The sequence below is a fragment of the Dinoponera quadriceps genome, unplaced genomic scaffold (genome assembly GCF_001313825.1).
Source record: "Dinoponera quadriceps isolate SergipeBrazil2010 unplaced genomic scaffold, ASM131382v1 scaffold2420, whole genome shotgun sequence".
NCBI lineage: Eukaryota > Metazoa > Arthropoda > Insecta > Hymenoptera > Formicidae > Dinoponera > Dinoponera quadriceps.
This window is the reverse complement of record NW_014556754.1, coordinates 1,313,760-1,331,032: the sequence shown is the minus strand read 5'-3', so window position 1 is coordinate 1,331,032 and position 17,273 is coordinate 1,313,760. Positions and strand designations below refer to the sequence as shown.

General features: G+C 39.8%; 2 protein-coding genes across 8 annotated transcripts; one reads left to right on the top strand and one right to left on the bottom strand.

Moving 5' to 3' along the window:
* Positions 1-464: 464 nt before the first annotated feature.
* LOC106748107 lies at positions 465-9,711 on the top strand. The gene is made up of 16 exons (XM_014626323.1): positions 465-768; positions 1,604-3,100; positions 3,581-3,989; positions 4,120-4,230; positions 4,499-4,604; positions 4,682-4,877; positions 5,070-5,231; positions 5,302-5,388; positions 5,530-5,730; positions 6,014-6,145; positions 6,278-6,460; positions 6,796-6,899; positions 7,021-7,208; positions 7,584-7,738; positions 7,948-8,100; positions 8,972-9,711. Exons 1-16 carry the CDS (start codon positions 568-570, stop codon positions 9,185-9,187), a joined length of 4,101 nt encoding a protein of 1,366 aa, XP_014481809.1. The 5' UTR covers positions 465-567; the 3' UTR covers positions 9,188-9,711.
* A 94-nt stretch (positions 9,712-9,805) lies between these two features.
* Positions 9,806-16,346, bottom strand: LOC106748110 (phosphatidylserine synthase 1). Of its 7 annotated transcripts, none has more exons than XM_014626325.1 (6): positions 15,906-16,346; positions 14,091-14,645; positions 13,531-13,800; positions 13,224-13,446; positions 11,424-11,499; positions 9,806-10,490 (listed from the first exon to the last, which is right to left on the bottom strand). In XM_014626325.1, the coding sequence occupies exons 1-6, from the start codon at positions 16,151-16,153 to the stop codon at positions 10,435-10,437; spliced, it is 1,428 nt and encodes a 475-aa protein (XP_014481811.1). In that variant the 5' UTR covers positions 16,154-16,346; the 3' UTR covers positions 9,806-10,434. The 7 variants fall into 7 exon arrangements, with proteins under 7 accessions (XP_014481811.1, XP_014481814.1, XP_014481816.1 ...); XM_014626328.1 differs by having other exon boundaries at positions 11,457-11,499; XM_014626330.1 differs by lacking the exon at positions 15,906-16,346 and adding an exon at positions 15,139-15,224.
* Positions 16,347-17,273: the final 927 nt, after the last annotated feature.

Genomic DNA, 17,273 nt, shown 5'->3' with positions numbered 1-17,273 from the left:
TAAGTCTTGAGAAAGAATATCATTTTTACACGAAACTGCCGGAAGCTTATTGCAACCGTCTTCACCGAGGAGTCCCTTCCTCAAAGCGATCCCGACGCATTTGAAATCCGTCAGTCGACATCTCGACCAACCGTCCCCTCGAACTTCTATTAATCACTACGTCTTTCTTTCATTGTCAAATTACGTTCTCTACGTATTCCTATTGAACATGCGGCTCTTCACTGAATTATCAAATTAAACGATCAGCGCCGTTGTAATCGCAATCAGTCGCTCCGCGAGTTCCACGAATCAAACGTTTCGCGCAACGATCAACGATGCAAGGTGGAATCGCAATTCCGATGCGGTATCGTGCACGCTTTGTGCGAGCTTCCCCGTTTTGATAATATTTCGGAAGGAAGTGGTCGGCGAGACCGCAATCGGCCTTTTGGCAAGATTAAAGCCGCGAGTACGTGACAGTCGCTCGCCATCGCTTCGACAGTGGAAACTTATAATTTGCCTCGAGTTCACGTTCGGCGAAGAGGCTCCGAAGATTGATGTACACCTTCGTGGCGATCAACCGAGGGAGACATGCCTTGCCGTCAGACGTACGAGATGAACAAGCGGGAGATAAACAAGGCCGCCCAACGGGACCAGTCGTACAGGAACTGCCTGATCGCCCTGCTCATCTTCTTCTTCCTCTGCATCATCCTCATCCTGGCCTGCTTGCCTTGGAAAACGCGAAGTCGGCAGGGATACGGCAATGATGAGCATGGCGATCCCAAGTCACAGGTAATGCTGTTGAATACAGATCTTTCCCAAATAGCACGCTGTGAATTCTTAAAATATCCATGAAGTTTCCCTCCTCCCCGAGTTGTGATTCTTTGGATTTATTTTTTTTTCCCCCTCCAGACGTACTCTTTAGAATTTATAGAAAAGTATTGTAAGATTGATCCAAGAAGTTACATGCACTATTATTGGAATTCCTGACAACTTTTTGGAATATATTCATGTAGATCCTCGGGAAAAAAATTTTCCATATATATAATTATGAAATTTTTTATATATAATTATATCTGAAAAATTTCTCGCTCTCCCCCTTCCCGGAGAATTATTTTATATCGGCTGATAAATACTTTATTAATGGGACATTTTATTTAGTAGAATACAAAATACCCAATAAATACCAATTCTAGAAGTAACGTTACATCAATATCTCCGAAAAGAAGACATTTTTGAAATTATGTGACGAAATTTTGCATGAAATTTAAGATACTGAAATTTTGCGGGTATTTAAGAAAATACACGTAAAAAGACTGATCTTTCATAAAGTGTTAATAACTATTTGCGCAATTAATTTCTAAAGAATATTTCGGTAAAACAATAGCGAATCATCTTATCGGAATATTTGCAAAATTAAATTTGGAAAGAAATCGTCTAATAGTTGAGAAAAATATTTCTTTACTATATTATGTTTAAAAAAATAATTTTTTAAATATAATTTTATGCCCGAAGTAATCAAATTAATGTATACATACGCTTGTAAAAATACACGATTATTCCTAAATTACAATTTATCGAAAAATATATGGATAGGAATAATTATAAATATAATAATTTCAAGCAGCATGGGGAACGCGTAAAAGAATCAGAAGACATCATGAGTGCGGCGACCACGGTAGTCGACGATGTCATCAAAAGCTCGAATGTCTCCTGGAGGGAGGACGTCGAAGGACCTGATACTCATGAAGATTTCAAGGACGGGAAAGCCCAGGACGAAACAACGACTCCTAGCAGAGGAATATTCATGGCAGAGTACGAAGATTACTTTACAGAAGATAGTTCAGAAACCAATACTCGCCAACCCGAAGAAGATGAAGCCGTGACTGCGAGCGAAGACATTATGGTCGCGTCGCGACAGGAAACCCCAACTTCGATGTCATCGACATTCTCGATCGGTCTCGTGGAAAATGTAACTGCAAATTCCACTGACGGGTATGTGACTTCGACAGTTGAGGGTGCAACTGGCAGAGTTACATCTTCAATGTTATCAAGTCGACGCGCCGAGGAAGCTACAACTGTTCAATATTTCTCCGATGAATATCTTAGTTCGGAGGAACCAGAACTTGGTATGGCGACTGATAATGTTGCAATCTCGACATCATCGACTCAATCGGTCGGTCTCGTAGAAGATGTAAATGCAAATTCCACAGCTGGACATTTGACGTCGGAAGATAAAGATGTAATCGGCAACGTGACATCTTCAACTTTACCAACTCGATTCGCCGACGAAGCTACGACTGTTAAATACTCCTCCGATGAATATCTTAATTCGGAGAACCCAGAATTCAACATGACGACTGATATTGTCACAACTTCGACATCACCGACTCGACCGTCCGATCTCACGGAAGATGCAAGTGCAAATTCCACCGACGAGTATGTAACCTCGAGAGTTAAAGGTGCAATTGGCAGCGTTACATCTTCAACGACTGGGTTCACCGAGGAAGCTACAACTGTTCAATATTCCTCCAGCGAATATTACAGTTCGGGGAAGCCAGAACTCAGTGCGGCGACTGATAATGTTATAACTTCGGCATCATCATCAATTCAGCCGGCCGGTCTCGCGGAAGACGCAGTTGCAAATTCTACCGGCGAATATATGACATCAGAGGCCAATGTCGCGACCGACAATGTTGCATCCTCAACATCACCAACTCGATTAAATTATCTTGAGGGAAGTTCTACTGCAAACTCTATCGACACTCACGAGATATCTAGAACCGTTGTGACAGCGATAAATCCTTCGACAAATTTGGAAGAAAATACAAATACTGAAAATTCCTCCGATAGCTACCATTATCCGCAGGAATCGCAATCTATCGCTACAGTAATTTATCGCAGAACTACAACACCAACTACAACTCAATTCAAGGAAGATGAATTTACGGAAACTTCTACTGAGGGATATTTAAATCGCAAAAATGAATCCACGACCACATACGACGGGGCGTTAATTAACAGTGATGACGCAACGAGAGGAAGCTCTCCCGTCACAGAGGATAACACTCTATTTCTAAGTAAAGATTTCCCCACTACTACGGCAACTACGGGAATTACAAACGTAATGTTATTAATACTGTTATTAATGCTGATAAATGATAATTAATAATTTATTAACGAGGAATTAATGAATCAGTCAGAAGTTAATGAATCAAACACGATTGATTTTAATATTTAACGGTTCCAGTTTGTAAGGAGAATGCTAGTTTTTCAATGGATTATATTATATAATATTTTCACGTTCACCGTGAAGCTTACAACCCGGGAAAAAATTTCTCATACGTAATTTTATATATAATACGTTATAAAAATATATAATTATATGTGATCATATATATAATTATATATTAATATTAATATATATATTAACATATAATCATATATAACTCCCTCTATATCATCAATGGACAACATTTTTCCTGGAAATATTTCTGAGTACGCGATTTTATTACTTGATATTAATCTTCAACTGAACAATGTATAAGAAGGATATTTAAATCTAAGTAATTGTATGTAAACATTTCAATATTTAACCGTGCAGGTAGCTGAAGACATAACGAACGTCACGGCAAGTGCGAGGAGTCAAAACGAAGCTGTCGAAATAATGTATAACGAAAGCACGACACCTGTCGCAACGGAGAAATCTTCCACATATAATTATACAAATGTTTCTGCCTTTTCTACATCGACTATGCCGAGAATTCGAATCACTTCCTTCTTAAGCCACAACAACACGACCACAACGGCATTGCCACTTCCTGACGAGGAAAGAGATGTTTGCTACACAGAGCACTGCAAGCGCACTGCCAGCAAAATGCTATCCTACATGAATCACTTAGCCGATCCTTGCGACGACTTCTACGAGTACGCTTGCGGCGGCTTCGAGGCGAATCCGCAGGTGATAGACGGCGATCTGGTGCGACAGACCAAAAATTACCAGCGAATCGCCAGTAAGTGCTGATCGATATCAATTGATTGCAATGAGCTGGATAAAACGTTTCAAGGAAACGTTGACATGCTAATCAATGGATATCTCACGCTTTGTTCATTCTTCTGTAATCATTTTGAATCTGATTCTAGGACAAATGGCAAGCGAGAAACGCGAGATTGCGCATTCGGCTTTCGCAACCTATTACGACAGCTGTGTGCAATACGAGAGAACCGTGAACTTCAACGAAAGGGTGAAGATGGGTAAATGGAGGCTGTTAAATATATAATGAAATAAATCACGTATTATTTATTAAGCAACTAAGTAGTTTTGAGCATTTGCGTAAAATATATACAGAGAAAAAGGTACCTTTGGATTTAGTGTTCGTTTGATTTGGATTTGTTTAATATAAACAACATAATTTAATATCAAATATTTTGAATGTAAATGTTATTTCAGTAGAGTAAACCATGTTATTTGATAGAAAGAACATCATCAAGTCATTATCATCGTTAATTAATTTGCTTGCAGCGATCGATGCGTTAAAGGATGTAGGAAAATTTTACATAAACGCCACTTGGTCTGATAATTACACGGACTTCACCAATTTGTTCCTTCAGTTGATATTACATCATAGGTCAGTATATTCTAGAAAACTATAATAATCGATAATAGTCATACTCCTATTACATACACTCGGGATTATTCTGGCAGCGCTCTTTTATTCGACATCGTGCCGAAATTCGACGAGTTTCATCCGGCCCATTTCACACTGCAAATAAGTCTCCCGAAGTATGAGAGTCCTTTTATGACGGAACACGCGGACGATTTGTGTTCCGAGGACGAGTTGGAGACAGAGGAACATTATGTGGATCTCGAAGCTTTGTACGGCAATTACAAAAAGTGCAAGGTGCGCTCGTCCCTTGAGTTATTGAAGATAATTGCATAATTAATTCCTGTGTACGAAAACATAAAAAGATTTTTAATTTGTTGTTCTTCTGTAATTTTTTAGTTTTTTAATTTTTTAAATTGTACCCCATTGTTTTGTGAAAATAAAAAAAGATGATAAATAATGAGAGAAGTAATTTTTGTTTCTTTGCAGAAAAACGAGGAAGAATTTCTGAGATCCATCAAGGAAGCGTTAACAGTATTCAGAGTATTTAAAGACTTCAACGATAGTTATTTGACGTTGGACCTGCAATCTCAATACATAGAAAAGACTGTTCACGACGTCGATTCTATTATTATGCGAGGATACTTTTCGGTAAGTCTATAACATGTACCCTTTTAGTATTTATTTAACGGTAAAATAAAATCTCGTATTAATTTTACAGTACTTTCCGTCCAAAGACAAAATCCAGGAAGTCTATGCAAGGAACATTTACGACAAAATTAGTTTGAAGGGTTTGCATAGCTCGCTCGTAAGTAAAAGCGCAAAGGATTTCAGTCTTTTAGCAAAATAAAAGAGGAACTAAGATTAAGATTCTCCCTAAATTAGAGAAGTGTTTCAAGCTTTTGTTTAAGCAATTTCGTACCTTGTTTTCTTTAATTCCTTCTCGCAGGTAAATTGGACGCAATTGGTTCACTCACTATTAGGGGCGGACATGATAGAAGCGAACTCGATAAATGACAATGATTTGCACATTTATCTGTACGGAGGGCTGATGAAAGGTTTGCACGAACTCAAGCAATTCGCTAAACAGGATCCAATGAGCCTGAACAACGCGATCATGGCGTTATACGCGCACAAGCTTTATCGCGAGGTAATGAACAAAAATATTACATCTAATAATCCACTTCTTTTATAATAATGATAATAAAATAAATTAATTCAACTGTGTTAAAGACGACACATAAAATGTCAATTAATTATATTATGAATATTAATGTCAATCTAGGGAAAGTTTTCTTACACACACACACACACATTATATATATATATAATTTTATATTTAATTATATCTATATATGAAAATTTTGTCTTGGAAATCTTGATCATTTCCTCATAATTCCGCACTTTATTACTAATAAATTATTATATTGCAGTTGGTTTTATCGAGGCGTAATGACGTGAAGAGTCATTGTTTGCAAGTGGCTACCAATCTCTTGCGATTGGAAGCATCCAGCTTATACATATCATCCTTTTCCAACTACGAAATTAGGAAGATGAACGAATTGGTAAGCAAACTCAAAAAGTTAGTAGAGTTTATATTAAGAATGGAAATGTATATCTTTCTCCTCTAAAAAAAATGTATGACAATTACTTTCCCTTCGTTTGCTTGACGATTCTCCTATTGTTCCGCTCAACAGATAGAGACTTCGTTCAACGATCTGAAACGAACATTAAAACAAAAAACGGAGGAAGCGGAATGGACCAAAGAAAGTGGACGAGAGGGTTTGTTAGCGAAAGTCGACAGTCTCACGCTCAGCTTGCCTGCCCTTTCTTATTACAGAGACAGAGATTCACTCTATAGCGATTATAATATGTCGCAGGTAACCGTCATTATTATTTATTTATTAAATATCCATGTATGGATCTAATATTTTGCATCTTTTTCATATCTTTTTACTCGCGCGAGAAGGTAAAACCATGAAAAAAATCACAAATTAAAGTTTATAAAAGCAAAGTTATAAAAACATTCGGTGAGCAATCGGTAATCATTGCCTCTGATTGAAATATATATTTTTAGAGATCTATAATAAAAATAACAATGGAAAAATATTCCAATGACAAGTGCTCACTCGACGTATTTAGATTCCGCCAAAGATTTCTCACTGTAGGTCAAATGATTTCTTTATATCCCGAACATTAACGGATGAAATTTCAGACCATTCTGTATAGCAATTACTTCAACAACTCGATGATTCTGCTAAAAAGATACAGGACCCTGATGTACGCCGTATTAAGACAGGTTGATGGAGAGAAACGAATGTAAGAATACGAATGATTCATTCAATATCTCACTTGATCTAACGCCCGAACTTTCAAGCGTGTGGTGCAACATCGAATAATTTTCTTTTGTGTTTCAAACATTCCTCGATTAAATTCACAGTTGGTCACATTATGCGACGCCATTTCAACCCAAAGCTCGAGTGATTTACGACTCGAATCTCGTCGTGATCCCTTATGGCATCACCGATTGGTCCTCGATGAACGAAGTGCATACCTTGAGCTACATCCTGCTGGCGACGCTCGGAAACTTAATAGCTCATCAGATCGCGCATCATTTCGATGCGAATGGTAAAAAACCACGCACCAAAGTCCTGATTATACAACTGAACAATCCTATGCCAATGACTATTAATTTGTTTTTTCATCTTGTCGCTAGTGGCAATTAAAAATGTTTTCCGCAGTTTTTTAATTATATTCCTCCTTGTGTGTGTTTCGAGAAATTAATAATTATTTACTTGATCCCAAGTCGCAAATATATAACTTCCATATTCCATAAATGCTCAAGAGATCAGGAAATTGTTATATATTGTTATATATTGTATATTATACTCTCTTTTTGAGATACATCAGTTCAAGCCGAGTATCACATACCAGTTTTTTCCTGGTAACTTTTTTCGTTGGATTCTTCGATCATTCGAGTCGTTTCGTTCCTTCTTGCCACAGGTTTATTCTCTTGGACGTTAAGCAAGAGCATGATATACGAGGATGAGATGAACGAAATGAACTCTGACGATTACATCAACTGCCACAAGGATAACTTATACCAAGCACCTATGAACTTTACATTACCCTACACCGAACAAACTGTGTCTCTTACGGTACGTTAATATTCATATGACCAATAATTTCATACGATTGAATCACATTACATATTACATCGGATAATAATCTCGGGGCGAAATCGCCCCGAAGGAACTTTGTGACGAGGTTTGAAATAACGGTCGAGCTGCTTTTCTGTTTAAGTAACTTAATTTATTAAGTTGTTCGCAGACGCAAGAGATATATCGATACTTGAAATATGTTCTAGATCCCGCAGTTGACCTTGAACGAGCGGTTGTCTGATATTGTGGGACTCAGACTAGCCTATGACACTTTGGCTCTCACGAGATCGAATGCGGAAAAGCGGCTCCCGTGGATAAAACTCCGCATCGAGCAATTATTCTACCTCGCCTACGCTCAGGTACTGTTCTCACAGTTCGTTTTATTAGCAGTTTTATTTAGAAAGGTCCCTTGCTAACCTCGGGGATTGCCGAAGGTTCCCGGACCTGGACGACAGTGTCCATGAACATTCGGAACATTGTATTTAGACATTTTCCACTAAGCGATCCAGGAATCCTCACGGATCTCTGGATCGCTCGATTTTTCACTACGGAATTCTCCTGGATCCCCCGATTGCCCACTCGAGAATCCTAGCGTCATATCGGATTCACACAATTATTGCGCTTCCTGCGATTCGCAGCGATTTAAATACTTAAGAATTTAATACTCGACATTTCAGAGATGCTAGATTGGTGCACGAAGTTTGTCTTCTATCCAAGTTCATTTATTAAGCTCTACTTCACGTGAACTTACAACTTTCAAGGCCGAGAATTGAAAAATTTTCCAGACGGGGAAAACATGATGAAAAATCTCGAATCGCAATAATGTTGCCCTCATTCATTCAAGTAAAGGATGGCAAAGCAAATGAAAATCAACTGCTGATTATTTTTGCGTTACATACATATGTGAAGAAACGTACGATCTCGCTTTGCATTTACACTTCACGTACGTACGTAACGCAAGAAAACCAGTGGTTGGCTATTCGCCTGTTTTGTTATCTTTTAGTTTTGCTTGACTGAATATCATTAGCGTCATCACTCATTCGTTCACGTAACGAATCACGACAGACCCGTCGCGCCGACCTAACACCTCCAATCCGACGACTGCGACATCCAGAGAGGATCCAGACGAGAGTGCTCGGTTTCTCGAAAACTTTCGCTTCGTCGCCAAGACGGCACCATCAGGCGACGGTGCATTGAACTTATCGAACTTTCACGCTCTGCCGTTTGCAGATGTATTGCACGAAGTCGCCGCTGACGTCGTCGTACGTGTCTCTGTACGAGAGCGAGGACCTGCCGAGCCGGATACGCGTGTTCGTCTCCGCGTCGAACAACAAGTTCGTCGCCGACGAGTGGAGTTGCCCGATGGGCTCGCAGATCGCGCCTAACGACGTTTGCAGCGTGTTCCCGTACATAGACTCCAAGGAGAGCATGCGAGCCCCGGTGTGAGGACCGCTTACGAAAACGTGCGAGACTGCAGTCGGCTGCCCGCGGACGTTACGATCTAGCTGCGAGAGCGGTCGGGAAGGCTGATCGACGAGTAAAGAGGAAGCGTCAAACTCGCGCGGTCGAGGAAGAGAGCTCTAGCCGATACGCCTGGATTCCTCGCTACTCTCGTTTCAAGATTGAATCCGAAATGTTACGCGTCTACAGCGCGTAGGGCCTCCGTCCGTCGTAAAACGACGAATGGATTAAACACGTGCCAGTTCAATCTTGAGGAGAAGAGCGCATTGCTTCTCTATCTCTACGGAGAGTGACTCTCATGCGTGTGCAATAAATATTTATGTATGTATATATATATATACACATGTATCTCTCTCTCTCTTTCTCTCTTCCTCTCTCTATATGTATCATATATGTCTTAAGCTTAAAAGCAGTGCTTCGGTACGCGCGCGTTCGCATCGTTCACAAAACACTATTAACGCTGGGGAAAGAACAGAGAGAGAAAATTGATAAACGAGCGAACAACTTAATCGCGAATGCATACGAAGTATGCCGGGACATGCACCTAAATCTGGACACTCTTGTTGCGTTGATCTTTAAATACTATTTGACCCTTCTAGCTTCTGAACTAAAGCCCTGAATTGGATAATTATCATATTGTTTTGAAGAAGTCACGACATCAGTTGTCGAAATTTATAATAAAAAATGGAGGTATCCATTTAAGTTTCCAGACTTTTAAAAACCATCCTATATACTGAATATGTACAAATATTTTACGTTTAAAAATTTACGTAAAGATCATTCGTATTTAAAGACCCAACAAGAATGTCCACTTAGATACGCGTCCGGATACTGGTATTTTTATCTTAATAAGTCAATATATGATTATGATAACAATACGAATGACAATGGATTACAGAATTACTTTTGGAACATTCTCGAGACACGGGGGTTGGGCGACGCTCGATTCGCGCGCGATCGAGCGGTCAAAATCGGGACGTCCGCGGGCTGATTTGTAAGTGGTAACAATATTCACTATTTATTCTCAGGAACGAAGTAACAACAGCTTTAGGGAGATTCACATCACGGCACGCGACGAGTAATCAGTTCACGCACGCACGCATGCATCGCATCGTCACTCCTCGGAATCCTACGAATTCCTACACGCAATTCTCCTATGCGACTAGAAAGTTTCATTAGTTATATAGTTCATCATCGTCTTCTTCAGTTCGGTAGTCTTCTTCGTTCGCCTCTCAGAGGTCTTTCTTGTCCAATGCTTCCACAGATCTCGTGCGGCGAGCCATATCCACTGGAACACGCATATACACGCGATTTTGTAACATCAACTGCACCGAGTCTCGCTACAACGATCGTGAACCAAGTTGTGACAAATGATTGATAGAGATTCGAGAAATTTCGAGAGATAATAAAGGAAAGCTATAGCTAAATATTTTCTATTCTATTTTAACTTCTGTAAAAAGAAACGAAGAACAGAAGAAATGTGAAGTATCGCCTAAAACATTTTTTGCTATACGAAGAAATTGTTATAGTAAAAATTACTATAAAAGTTTATAACGCTGGAATCTACGGGAATTAATATATATGTTATAATCTTTAGTGATGTGAACACATAAATATATATTACTAAAGATAACAACACATACAGTAATTTCGATAATAATTTCGGTATATCCTGACATTATAAATTTTTGTAGTAATTTTTATCACAATATTTTCTCCGTATATAATACGTAGAGTTTCAGAACAAACAGCTTGTAACACCTTGAATGATCACTCTATATATCTTGTCACCTTAAGATTGAAAAAGAGAAGCAAAGATACGTGAGTATATGAAGAATATAGAAATAAAAATATAGAGAGAGAGAATGTGTAATCCAGAGATCTAAAAAAATGCAAGGGTTTAAGAGCTCCTCCAAATATCCTGAAATCTGAGAATTCGAAAATCCAAGGAATCTGAATGTTAAAATTTGACCATCGCATGAGGAAATTTTATAATTGACTCGTACGGTTTATAATTTCTTCGTTATTAAAGACAGATAATTCAACTCAAACAGTCGTGTCAGGCACACGTATATTAACACGGACGAATCACGAACAGATCTCGAGGCAACTGACTGGATGCGGATGAGCGCTTAATGAATTGTCGCAAACTCAGCAGATCGTTGGGATGCTATATTATATGCGTATGATGCGGCGTACGAGAATCAATAGTAAAACGTACCATTGCTAGACGTTACATCCGTGCCAAACTTACCCAGATGGGACACCGACCGTTTTATAGTGGTTTTCTTTCCCGTCTGCAGCAATCAGCACCATGCGTATAAAAGGAGGCAACGAGTTAATTACAAATATTAATGATCGACACTTTAATCAACCGCTTGGGTAAAACACACGGAGCCACTACGACTAAGCTTGTGCAAAAAAGAAAAAAAAAAAGATGAAAGAAGGAAAGTTTATGCGATAAACTCCCGTCACGTTTATCAATCTATTCTACGTCTATTTCACTTTTTCTCCTTCTGTTTCTCCTGGTAACAAAAATAAATTCGCAACGACACAAGAACAATACAAAATTTGAAAAATCCAACAACACAATCAGTGCGGTGACAACTGCAAGGGGGCTACGGGAAGCTCTGTTTTGCGAAAAAATGTATTGAAAACCGTCGCTTTGCGAGGTACCGAGGTCGGTTTTCCATTTTTCGGTTAACTTGCAGTTTAGGCTTAAACTTACGATAATACAAAAATTATGTTTATCCATTCCTGGTTAAAGAGGATTCTCTGGTTGTGGGTTTCAAAAAGTCGATTTTTTATTTTCTGCATTTTCTTAAAGATTGAAGTCTAGGGAACGCTTTAAATCTTGTAGCATGTTAAGATTCCGAAAATTGCCCAAGTTATACGAATTTAACCGGCGAACAAGTAGCAATCGCGAGACGAAAGCAGAAAGAGAACATCTACAAGTTTCATAAGAAGTCCGAACAGCCCGCAGGAACGAGCAGGCAGCCCTATATGAATTTCATGAAGAAAAGAAAGGCACACTTTATGGCCTTTACACACACACAGAGGTCACAGAATAGCTGTAAGTATAAGCCTCAGCAAAATGGCTAACTTGTATTTTTAAGACGATGTTTTATGCCCTCAATCTTTGTCTAAATTATTATTTTTTTACATTCTTTTTATTATACAGCGGTTTATCATCGATCACAAACAGAACGTTTTTTTAGTTTAAAACTGAAGACACAAGACAGTCATTGTGCGTTACTTAAAGATAAAGACTCAAGGCATAAAATGTTGATAAGTGTTGTTTCGTAAAAAATGGCTTTACACAAATAATAATAACTATTATATTTAATAGTAAAGTTCGCAGTAACATATATTTAATTTATAACATGGATTTGCACTACTGTTTTTGAATTTACTTACTGTTTTAGAGATATTGGAAGCAATTCACAATAAGTCAGCTGTGATACCTTATCGTCAATTGCTCCCGATGTATTTCAAAACAGTAGCTCAAACTTTGAAACGCAATAAACTCCCGTCGCGTTACTAATCCAACGTCTATTTCACCGAAAAACATCTATTTTTCAAGCCAATATCAAGAGAATCTTAATCATTAAACTAGTTTAGCAGTGGTAACTTGTAAAGTTTAATGATTAACCATAGATAGAAAAATGTTTACATCATCGGATTAAACTTAAACCACGAGTTAACAAGAAAATGAAAAATCGAGCCGGAGAGTAATCAAAGGTAACACATCTTCGTTAGTTATTGCGGGACGAGCTTTCCTCAGCGACGACGTGAAATTCCAAAGAAACTGTAATTCGTATCGAGTACAAAATCCACGATAAATTGTAAATAAACAATTGCAAGTGAAACGGCGATTTGTGACTCTTCTTGCAACTCTTCAAGGTAACGCAAAATCCGCGAAAAATACTTCATATTTTTCCCGAAACGGAGTTCTCGTTTGCGCTACTTTTTTGAGTACAACTGGTGGATTCAAGAGACGCAGTTTGCGAGTTGTTCTTACCTCCAAGTACTGATGCCACAAGACGCAGCCGTACACGCAGAGAACCGAGACTAACGATTGGCAGAGAAGCCACAGGAGAATATTGAGGGCTTGGGTACGTTCGAACAGAGCCGCACCATGACGTATACACAGCAAGGCTTCGGTCACCATGATCGCCCCATAGACCCAGCACTGAGTTCCCACCCGACTGCACGTCGGGTCGGTCACGTACATGTAATATTGCCTGTCATTGAAACAGTGTGCTTATTGAATACAAATGTTATTTTGGACATATACGCACACGCGCCGAAAATCGCATTCCGCTTACCTAACCGACGGCGCGACTATGACGCCGATCAACACCAGTCTGGCCACGACGAATGGATGAGACGGTGGGAACTCGTAGACGTGCTTCAAGAAGAAGGTATTCAGCTCGGAGACCTGCCAGAATATCACCAACTGGCACAATGCGACCAGTCGCATGTGGGTGCAGGTCGGATCCAACCACCTGACCGATGTCCAGCTACCAGGAGTGAACTGCAGCATCGCCCTTTTCAACTTGCCGGTGGTGCTCTCGATGTCGCGGATGCTGACCCATCTGTATTACGGAAAAGAAGAGAAACTTTCCTCCAATCACTCATTCAATTCTTACTGAGAAACGGGAAAAAAAATTCGCAGGAAGCTTCAAATTTAAATCTCTGTACACATTTCCATATAGAGAGAGACGAAGTTATAGTTAAATCGAAGTAAATATTCGATATAACAAGATGCAAAAAGCTAAATTGTATAGAAATAATACTTCTATGCAGAAATGGAAACAAATTTTAATGGAAGGGCAAATATAAAACTGGAGAGATTTCTTGATCTTCAAGTTTGAACTGGACTTACCGGTACTCTCTCATCTCCAAAATGGAGCAGATCTTGAGGCCGACCCAAATGCCCAATCCGTTGCACACCAGGACGTCCAAGATCAGTGCGTCCCACCAACACTCGACGAAATTTGGCAGCAAGTGAGCGAAGGCGATCTCCGTCACCTCCCACATAACACTAATGGCCCATAATATACCGAGGTGACGGATTAGAATGGCTTTGAAGGCCCAGCCGAGGAAGTGAGCGAGCGCGAACACGTCCAGATGATTCCAGATCTTTTCCAGCGTGACGTCCGAACAGTTAACACCGTACTCTTTGTCCATGTCAATATGGAAGGACGCGAGACTAGGATCCATCCACACCAGGATCCTCTTGACCGTCTCGTAGTTTTGGAATAACATGAACAGCAGACCCATTAGGTAGAGCACGCTGCAACCGAACACTATCCGCCACACCACTGGATGAGGCCTGGTGAACGGACCGTTGGGAAACGTCAGGACGGATATGATGAGGAAGAAGAACATAATGCACAGCATACCCGCCCATATGTTTTCCTCCACATTCGTGGTATTTCTGAAACCAAAGGTGTTCGAGAGAACACAATCAGCACAAGTGTATATTACGATGAGAACAAAACTTGGTTGTACATGACATGACGCCACATATGTATAAAATACAATTGTAAGAATATTCTCAATGAAAGATATTGAAGATTCTAATGGTAAACAATTGATAAGAATGAAAGGTTAATAAGAACTGTCATTGGATGGTGGACGTGATAAACCTTAGTGGAAAGACAAATATTTTCATTTTGGTTGAATCCTAAGTGTATAATTCTAAGGTCCACATTATGAACACACTTTTATCAATAAAGGTGCTTTTAAAAGTGGCGTGGGAACCACTTGATTGGCTGAGGAACCACATTTAAGACACTTTTATTAATAAAAGTGAGTTCACAATATGGACCTAAATGATGACAGGAATTGGTAAGATACAGGTTAATAAATTCTTTTTATATATATGAGAAGGAAAAAATGACATCATGTCAATTAAAATTTTTCATTACAACTAAGGCTGTTATTCAGGAAAGTACTAAAGAAAGGAAACACCAGATATAGTTAGGACAGCAGTAAATTATGTAACAAATATAAAGTATATTGTGGAACAAAAGCATATTCACAAGTGGCTTATAATAGACAAGTCAAGGATGAGTCAACATCAATCTATGGAATTCACAAGGCATCTATATATTCATATAGATGTACCTCTGTATTACCATGTAATATGCAGCTGCAATCAGAAGATCTCTGATCTTTTTCTCTCATATAAAACCTAAAGCCTGTTTATATATGCATATTGCATCACCTTATTTTAAATATGGCACATTTTATATTTGCAACATCATCGATAAACTTTAAATTACATAGTTGCAAAACTAATCTGATGAAGATTAAGAAAATCAACGTTTATCTTTTTATCTCTTCCTCAAGACATAAATCTAGAATTTGGAAGTAAGTCATAAATACAGTTACATTTCAAACAAATGAGCATCAGTCAAGGGCAAAGGACAGACGCATCGTTATAAGATCACTGGTGAATAAAATCTCATAAAACTGACCTCGGTAAATTCAAAGGTAATAAGAAATTTACAAAGAGTCTTTCTACTACTTGTCTAACGAAAAAAGAAGCATGAGAAATTGAAGTAGAAAGCGTGTATAATTCAAGAGATAAAAATGAATTATTCAAACAGAAGAAGGCATTGTCCAGTCAGACAATGTGGGAGCGTGTGATATCTGGGGGAGGGGCATAGGTGGCGAGCACATGTCGAATCACCTGGTGAAGGCTGAGTATATGACCGCGCCGATGGAGATGAGCAGCAAGGTAATCGTGTGCGGTTTGTAGAAGAACTCGATGGAGATATCATCGACCGGTCTCTCGTTAATGCTGGAGAAGCTGTCGGTCGCGGCTCGGAGCTTGTGGCCGTCGACATGATCGACGGCGGCGGAGGCGTTTTCGCGACCTCCGCTGGGAGCCAGCCTCTCCAAAAGGCCAGCGCTTGGCGATTCCTCATCGGTCGTCATGCTCGACTGTACACGTCCTGTTCGTCAGCGATCGCTGGATCTTCCTGGAATTCTCTCAGCCACGCTTCCTCACCATCGACACTCGTGTTCCCACGCCGATCGTACGCTCCACCGTGTGTGATACCTCCCCGAAATCGTGTTGCGGTATACTAGACTCGCTTCGCGCCACAAATCGCGCGCAACTTCACGCCGGTGTGCGAAACCGCGAGACCGCGGATCAGGCGACGAACGTAGAGGGCGAAACGCGCGCCGAAGGTCGCGTTTTTGTCCCTAGGAACCGAGCCGTCCCATTGGCCGTCGCGCTCAGAGCTTCTCGACCGTGACCAATGTTGTCAAGTTGGGGGACTTAGTGCCGCCAGACTACACTTTTGTCATATCTACGCTCTCCCACATTTTAACTCGGATAAATCATATTTGCTCATCAAATTATTTTTGAAGTTTTTCTTACGAATCTATTTATCTCTTTACAGAGCCTAGTTTTGCACTTAAGGCCCCAACAGTTGATAATAAATGAAAATACGGATTCATGCTGCACTTCGGGTCCTACACTCGCGGCACTTGGAGTGCAGCATGAGTAGTCTGTATTTTCATTTATTATAAATATTTAAGATCTTAACTGCATGATCGGGCTTTATATAAGGCTAAGTACGTTCGCAAGAAAGACCTTAAAAATACTTTGACGAGCAAACATGATTTCTCCGAGTTAAAATACGGGAAAACGCAGACACAACGGAATCCCCTTGTAACCTGAATGCACGAAATCCCCTAACTTGACAAACTGACCGTGACCTGAGTCCGCTATCGGGACTATTTCTTCGCATTGTACTCTTCCGCTAATTCAAACAGCCCAGATGTGAATCTTTACATCGGAATTAATTGTTCCGCGACACAATTGCGCTTTCGAGAAATTCGCATCGATGCGCGCGCACCAGGTACGGTCGTACGTTCATGAACCGAAATACAGAAGGAAAAATTCGTGCTTCGGAGGTAAAACGACAGTCCGTTTTATCACAGCGATACACGAGCCGATACGCTTTTATATCTCGCAGCTGAGATGAATATACGGACGTCTGTAGCCGAGTTCTTTTTTCACGCGTAAAAAACGCCTACAATCTTATCT

Excerpts from the sequence above, each read along its gene's own strand:
- LOC106748110 (XM_014626325.1), bottom strand. The coding sequence starts at position 16,153 with ATGACGACCGATGAGGAATCGCCAAGCGCTGGCCTTTTGGAGAGGCTG. Across the intron at positions 13,801-14,090 it reads TTGGAGATGAGAGAGTACCG|ATGGGTCAGCATCCGCGACA; the intron begins GTAAGTCCAGTT and ends TCCGTAATACAG. Across the intron at positions 10,491-11,423 it reads GGATGTAACGTCTAGCAATG|TGGATATGGCTCGCCGCACG; the intron begins GTACGTTTTACT and ends TGCGTGTTCCAG.
- LOC106748107 (XM_014626323.1), top strand. The coding sequence starts at position 568 with ATGCCTTGCCGTCAGACGTACGAGATGAACAAGCGGGAGATAAACAAG. Across the intron at positions 4,878-5,069 it reads GCAATTACAAAAAGTGCAAG|AAAAACGAGGAAGAATTTCT; the intron begins GTGCGCTCGTCC and ends GTTTCTTTGCAG. Across the intron at positions 6,461-6,795 it reads GCGATTATAATATGTCGCAG|ACCATTCTGTATAGCAATTA; the intron begins GTAACCGTCATT and ends ATGAAATTTCAG.